Source organism: Acanthisitta chloris, unplaced genomic scaffold (genome assembly GCF_000695815.1).
Source record: "Acanthisitta chloris isolate BGI_N310 unplaced genomic scaffold, ASM69581v1 scaffold15694, whole genome shotgun sequence".
In the NCBI taxonomy this organism is placed as follows: domain Eukaryota; kingdom Metazoa; phylum Chordata; class Aves; order Passeriformes; family Acanthisittidae; genus Acanthisitta; species Acanthisitta chloris.
This window is the reverse complement of record NW_008668899.1, coordinates 1-7,380: the sequence shown is the minus strand read 5'-3', so window position 1 is coordinate 7,380 and position 7,380 is coordinate 1. Positions and strand designations below refer to the sequence as shown.

Below are 7,380 nucleotides of genomic sequence, written 5' to 3'. Positions count from 1 at the left end.
ATCCTGTCACTCCAGGCCCTTGTAAATGTCTCTCTCCATCTCTCTTGCAGACTCCTTTCAGGTACTGGAAGGCTACAATTAGGTCACTCCTAAGCCTTCTCTTCCCCAGGCTGAACAATGCTTATTCTCTCAGCCATAATATGAGTGGCCTTGGATCAGTTTCATCTTTGAAGAGGTGACTGATACTTACCTTCATGTATTCTCTGACATCTGCATGGTCACTGACTCAGCCCAGGAACTTTTCTGTTGCTGCCTCTGTGGCTGCAGACCCCAGCAAAGGCAGCTGTTGCTTTCTGCTGCTTGAAAGGAGCTCAAGGTTGCCTCCCACCAGTGCTCATTAAGCTCTGGCTGAAGTAACACATCCCAGTGAAGCATTCCCACAGACTAATACCTAGACGTAGCACAACTGTCTTGCATGCAGCTGACACAGGGTGGGAGCATAGATGGGGACCAGGGAGGTGATGGATAAAAGCACTTCCCTTTGCTTTCAGGGCCTGTTGCCTCATGCACAGTCATACTGCATACAATCTTTATTCATTCATTTACTCCTATTGCATATTCATGTCTGCCTTTCTGGAAGGCAGATTATAAGGTGCTTATCCTTGGAATAACTGTTTGGGGTGAACATAAGGCTACAAGCTGTGTTTCAGGTTTAAGGTTCAGTTTCAGAGAAACTTGTCTTTACCTTTATGATTTCTGAGGTACTGGGAACCCTCCTCTGCTGAGAAACATCCTTGAAAGGAAGAAAGCTGCCCTCAGAAATTCCAGTAGAATTTCCTTCAGGAGGGAAAATGTTTCTGTGCAGAGGAGAAAATACTGTTGAGTTGACCAAGGACAGGCTGAGGTCATGATTTCACCTAAAGCTGAGCTGAACAGGGTCAGTATTGCTGAAAGCCAAAATATTTCACTGCCCAGTGCTTCAGGCCTGTGCTTCTTCTGGCACATAGTGCTGGTGAAGCCTCCACTAAAGCTCATTAATTTAGATGACAGAAAACTGTCAGTAAAAGAGCAGAGCTATGGAAGGTAGATATGATGAGGGCTCATAAAATCAGGAACAGCACAGAAGATAAACAGAGGGTGATTATTTATCCTCTCACAGTGTGAAGACGAATCAATCAATTGCAAATTGCAGGTTCAGCACAAATTATTAAGTTGGAGAACTTCTGATCACAGACTATTGTGTATGCTAATAATACATATGTATTCTTAAACTCTCTCTCTGAAACACCAGAAAACAACTTCAAGGGCTAATACAAAGGAACTACCTGTGGCTCAGTGAGGTTTTGCCTTACAAATGATTAGCAGCTGGGAAGAGCACTTGATTTGAAGAGGAAATTCTGATTTATGCCTGACTTGTCCTTGTATTTCCTCTTAAGCAGCATGTGTTAGCCACTGTTGGAGGTAGAATAGAGCAGCTAAGGGACTTTTTTTCTCATCCTGCATTGTGAAACTCCCAGTGTTGGTTACAGAAAAGCTGATGATGGGAATAAGAAGCTGTGGAGGGTGAGTTTGCATTTTCAGTGAGAACAGGGTTAAGGGCACTGACAGGCACATGCTGGACTGGCTTTTCAGCCAGAAGGCCAGAAGACAAGACAGGTAGGAGAGGGCAGATTACATATACTGTTTTGGTTTTCAGTTACCAGAGAAAATGGAAATACTCTGGAATAAGAAAATGAGAAAAACAGCAGGATACTGTGTCACAGGGCAGACCAAAGATCCTGAGGCAAAGCGTTACGCTCGCATAGAACTCTCTGAAAAAGTCTGTGACTCTGCAGGTGGGTAAAAGATAACTGATTCTTTTCTGAGAAAGCAAGTTCTAGAGATAAAAACATGAATCTGGTGCCTAAGAGATCTGGAATTGGACACTGCTTTGAAATTTCATGCTATCTTGAATAAATAAATCTATTAATTGATGGATTTATCCACAATCCACAGTCCTTCAAGAGGCTGGGCAGGTGTACAATATGTGAGGACAGAGATGGATTCACACTAACTGCAGTATTTAATTTATATTTCTTATTCATCTGAAGACGTATAGGTTGCTCTAATTCTGTATTTGCTGTAATGACAATCTAAAATCTGATTTCTTCTACCATAGCTACTGTTGGTTGTATTTAAAGCTGGAATAAAGGCAGGTCAGTGCCAAATTAATTTCTGTTATGTGATACTGTAACTGTTCTTTCTCCCTTCAGTTTGGGGAAACGCATCATAAAATGGTTTGCATTAAAAGGGACCTGAAAAATAATCTCATTCCACCCCCTGCCATGAGCAGGGACACCTTCCACTAGACCAGGTTGCTCAGCTCCATCCAGCCTGGCCTTGGACGCTTCCAGGGATGAGGCAGCCACAGCTTCTCTGGGCAACCTCTGCCAGTGCCTGACCACCACCCTCAGAGGGAAGAATTTCTTTCTCATATCTTATTTGTGCCTGCCCTGTGGCAGTCTGAAGCCATTCCCTGTGTTTTGTCACTCCAGGCCCTTGTCCAAAGTCCCTCTACAACTCTCTTGGAACCCTTTAGGCACTGGAAGGGGCTCTAAGGTCTCCTTAGAGCCTTTACTTCTCCAGGCTGAACAACCCCAACTCTCTCAACCTGCCTTCATGGGAGAGGTGCTTCAGCCTTTTGATCAGTTTCATGACCCTCCTCTGGACCCACTTCAACACATCCATGTCTTTCCTGTGCTGAAGTGTCCAGAGCTAGCCTTTACCCAATCAACAATTACTGCCCTGGTCCTGCTGGCCACACTATTTCTGGTACAGCACAGGATGCCATTGGCCTCCTTGGCCATCTGGGCCCACCTGGGCTCATAGTCAGCTGCTGTTCAACCAGCACCCCCAGGTCCTTTCCTCTAGGTCTCTTTCCAGCCACTCTACCCCAATCTGGAGTGCTGCAAGGGGTCACAGTGACCTAAGTGCAGGACCTGGCACTTGGCCTTGTTCACCTTCATACAAGTGGCCTCAGCCCATGGATCCTGTCTGTCCAGATCTCTCTGCAGAGCCTTCCTACCCTCCACCAGATCTACCCTCCTACTCAGCTTGGTGTCACCTACAGACTGACTGAGGGTGCACTTGCTCTTGTCTAGATCATTGCTAAAGATGCTACACAGGACTGTCCCAAACACTGAGCCCTGGGGAACACCACTTGTGCCTGGCCCCAGCTGGATGTAGCTCCATTCGCCACCACTTTCTGGGCCCAGACATCCACACAGTTTTTTACCCACTGAAGCAAACACTTGTCCAAGCCACAGGCTGACAGCTTCTTCAGGAGAATGCTGTGGGACACAGTGTCAAAGGCTTTACCCACAAACCAACCAAAAGAAACCCAAACAGATTAGATGTGCAGAGAAGTAACTCGGATGCAGAATTAGAGCTAATCACAAAACTCGAAATGTGCTAAGTAAAACCTTGTTTTGGAGCATTTTATCTTATCAAGACGTTGGTTGTTCTAACCTCCAAAGTGACACTTTCATCTTAAAAAAGTGTCAGAGGTCTGAAGCAGTGACCCAAGGTGAAAGTCTGTAGTTCCTCACACCTGGCTGATCTTGATGTCTTTTGTTTGCTTTGGCTCCAGGTCGCCTTCGAGACACACTGATCCATGAGGTTTGCCATGCAGCCACGTGGCTGATCAATGGTGTTCGTGATGGACACGGACAGTTCTGGAGGTTCTATGCCAACAAATCAGCTCTAATTCATCCAGAACTGCCAGTAGTAACACGGTGCCACAGCTATGAGATCAACTACAAATTCATCTATGAGTGTGTTCAGTGCAAAGCTACGTGAGTAATGGTTTGATCTTGCTTGTGACTATGGATGAACTTTATTACTTGTCAGTCTCTTGTGCCTAGAAATCATGTGTGTCTCAAACTGTGAAGCAACTGGGGTACTCTGAATTGTTACTTCATGTTTCCAGAGCCCACAGAACCTCACTATGTGATTCCACATGTTTATTTCCAGATAGTTTCAGTTCTAGTTCAGAGGTCAGGACAGGCAGAAGTGTCTTCTGAGTGACTGGTGACAGTGGAAGGTCTTTGGGAAGCAGTAAGAGATGTACCTGAGCTTTGAAGGAACAAGTCCCCACAAAAAATGAACACAGAATGTGTGACAGTAATTAGGTATTAGAACAAAGTATCAGAGGAAGTTTCTGGGTTTTGTATCTTGACATTGAATTAAGACTAAACATTTTGACTAATCTTATATCTTTATTATGATAGTGCTAAGTAAAATGTAGAAACCAACAATATAATTACTTCTATTGGTTTGAAACTATAGAAGCTATATTCAGTTGTCTAGTTGGTCTAGTCCTCATGGATCTAGTCCTCATGGATTCTTTCAGCTTGTGTATGCATTAAAGAAAGAATAGATGACTGCAGCCACACAGGAATGAGCAGCACTGTAAAGGGAAGGACTGAAGCAAGGACAGACCCCCTTGAGTGCAATACTAGTCATCAGGTTCTGTCTTGCTTACTGCTTTTGTTAAATAAAAGCTATAACTGTTGCTGAGATCAGGCAAGAATAAACATTTATTATAGAACTTCCACAAGTTTCTTACCTTCCCCCTGGGTATGCAAGGTGTTACATTATCTGGAAGACCATAACCACAGATTTCTGCATGTAATCACTGCAGTGCCAGTGGGAGAAGAGGAGGTGGTGTGAATTCAGCTCTGCATGGCCCAGGAAAGTGACTAATGGTGTCATTATTATTCCCTTAATCCCCCCAAATTCAGGGGCTAAATGCATGCTTGGAAAGTATGTATGGGAGTTTTTATTTTCTCAGGATCATCTGTGTGACTCCAAGGAGCACTGGAAGGAAACATTTCACATATGAAGGAATCTTCCTGAAGGGTTTGACTACACAGTGTGTTAGTTGCTTAGATACAACAGAGCATTGAGATTTGATGGTGATGGCTTTGGAAACTCCAAGGGGCAATTGATACATGGGTTGTGGAGATGTTGTAACATCTCTTACTACCAGGCTGAGAGTAAAAGAGACAGAGGAAGGAGCCAAGCTGAAATGGCAGTGGAAAAATTTCCCGGGTAGAGACGTATGTAATACAGATTTGATTGTTCCACTGTGTGAAGTGTGCACTGCTTGCTGTTCTGTATTACTGGCTTAGAACTCTAACCTAAGGAGCTCTGTCCCACAGGTACTGTAGAATCCAAGTGGTTCTTTCTCCTTTTCAGGATTGGTCGTCACTCCAAGTCCCTAGACACGGAGCGGTTCGTGTGCGCGTTCTGTGGGGGGCAGCTGGCCCTTCGCCAGACCTCTCGGAAGGCAGGAACTCCTGCCAGGACACAGCTGACACCCTTTGCTAAGTATGTGAAAGAAAACTATGGCCTTACTAAAAAGAAGCAGCAGGGGCTGAGCCATGCAGAAGTCATGAGGAAACTCAGTGCTGATTTTGCTTCAAAAACCAAGCTTGAAGAGTCCTTGTGAAACCTCAATTCACCTCCTTTCTTAGTGTCACTTGAATCTTGTACAGAGAGTAGTAAATGAGTCTAAGAATGTGTTTCCGAGGATTCCAGATAATTGTAATATTTTAGCATTATTAATTCTAATAAAGGCCTTAAGGCCTTTTTTAAAGTGGGCAAGAGTGAGAAAAAATGATGGCAGCAAATCCATAGTGATGCACAGGTCAGTCTGGGTATCCTTAGACTTCAGATAGACATCACCTGTGCCTGGGGAGATGGCCTTTTGGGGCTGACTCACTGTGTTTGGCTGGAATTTTCTGAGCAGTATTTACACACAGTACTCTATAGCATGTCTTCAGTGACTGCGGTGAACAGTGGATTTACTTTGGCCTGGGGAGCTGACGTGCTGTAGGCTCTGTGTCTGTGTGTGCATTTGTCTCAGACTGCCAGATGCAGGAAAAGTCCAGGCCCACAAGCCAAAGTCTGGATTCTGTCTGAATGACTTCCAGGCAGGCAAAGGGGAAGAGCTGAATTGGCTTCAGATATTCTCCCATGCAGTTTCTTCAGTGATCCTTGGCTGTTTTTGTTAAAATTAAGTGGTAGGTAAATGATGCCTCAGATCTATTAGAGCAAGTGTGTTTCTCCAAAGCTCTCTGGCCCTTAGTGAGATTAAAGCCCTCGGATTCAATCTGATGGCAGTATCCTCTACCTTTGATATTTCATAGAAACTAAAAGAGAGGCAAAGATCAGGCTGGGGAAAGCAAATGCAAACACTTTCCACCATAGAAAGAGGAGGTCTAGTTAGAGGGTTTAAGCCTTTCTTGTAAAACATGACTGTGTTTGTGTCTGCTGTGAACAAATTGTGCAGAGGATTAATAATCTCGAAAAATCAATAAATGCCAGTTTTATACCAACTGTGGCAATGACCCAGGCTACTTTGGTTTAATTTTTTCATGGCTGTGTAGGTATACAGAACCCTGGTACCAGCCCAGCTCTACTGGGTGAGGATCAGCACAAATCAGTAGTTGGCACTGTGCAAGCATTCCCTGGGAGATGGCACTGAAGGGCCATGAGGTCCAGTGCTGCTGGATGATCTCCCAGGAGCTCTCATCAAACCAGTGCCAGTGAGGCACCACCACATCCTGCCCCAGCTAAGGAGCACTTGAACTAGAAACTAGTAACAACAATAGCACAAAGCCACTGACTGTTCACAAACTAACTAAAGAAAATCACTATTTACAGCACTTTTAAGGGGAAAAAGTAGTAGTGAGTGTTACATTTCTTGGAAGTTGTACTCTTTGAGGATTTGCCAATAGAAATGTGTGGGTAGTTAGGGTCTGGCGACCGGAAGATATCGCGTAGTACGGAAAGATAGAGCCCCTTTCCCTCTAGTTTTGATAGCCAATAGTGTGTAAGCCTAGTTTGTAGCGTAAACAGATGGACGTGACGTTGTAAAACCTAAGCCATATAACACCTTGCCGCTTAGCAATAAACGCCATTTGCCATCCACCACGGTGGTGTCTGTGAGCAGATGGACCGAGCGGCCTGGGGTTGGTCGCCGTGCCGTTCCTGAGCCAGGTCTCCAAGCCACCAAAGGCATCAAGTGGTGCCGAAACCCGGGAATATCGCCTGGATTCAGGTGAACGGCGGCCGGAGCGGCTGGACCAGCCCGGTGGGGAGGACGCTCCTGGACCAACAAGGAGGATGGAAGCCCTTGTGAAGGTTGTATTAGAGGTACATAAGCAGTGGGGTATAGATTGTAAACCCAAAGACTTTACGCTTGCTATTGCAAGGCTTGTGCAAATTGGGGTCATTGACCAGCCGGTGGATATTCTCCACCCCGAAGTGTGGGATAAATGCACTAAAGCATTAGCTGAGGAAACGATGTCCTCCGGTTGTGGGAAAAAACCTTAAGTCGTGGGGGAAAGTCCTACAGGTCTTGCAGAAGCCATACAAGAGCAGGATACCTGGAGG

At 45.1% G+C, this 7,380-nt stretch overlaps 1 protein-coding gene across 1 annotated transcript in view; it reads left to right on the top strand.

The window, feature by feature from the left end:
* The window catches only part of ACRC (acidic repeat containing), a gene marked incomplete at its 5' end in the record, with an annotated part of 12,957 nt that extends 5,637 nt beyond the window's left edge, over window positions 1–7,320 (top strand). Inside the window, 5 exons of the mRNA XM_009073129.1 lie at window positions 1,637–1,775; window positions 3,569–3,773; window positions 5,179–5,427; window positions 5,849–5,919; window positions 6,938–7,320. Of these exons, the coding sequence (XP_009071377.1) occupies window positions 1,637–1,775; window positions 3,569–3,773; window positions 5,179–5,427; window positions 5,849–5,919; window positions 6,938–7,320 (1,047 nt within the window). The remainder of the gene's footprint in view (window positions 1–1,636; window positions 1,776–3,568; window positions 3,774–5,178; window positions 5,428–5,848; window positions 5,920–6,937) is intronic.
* Window positions 7,321–7,380: the final 60 nt, after the last annotated feature.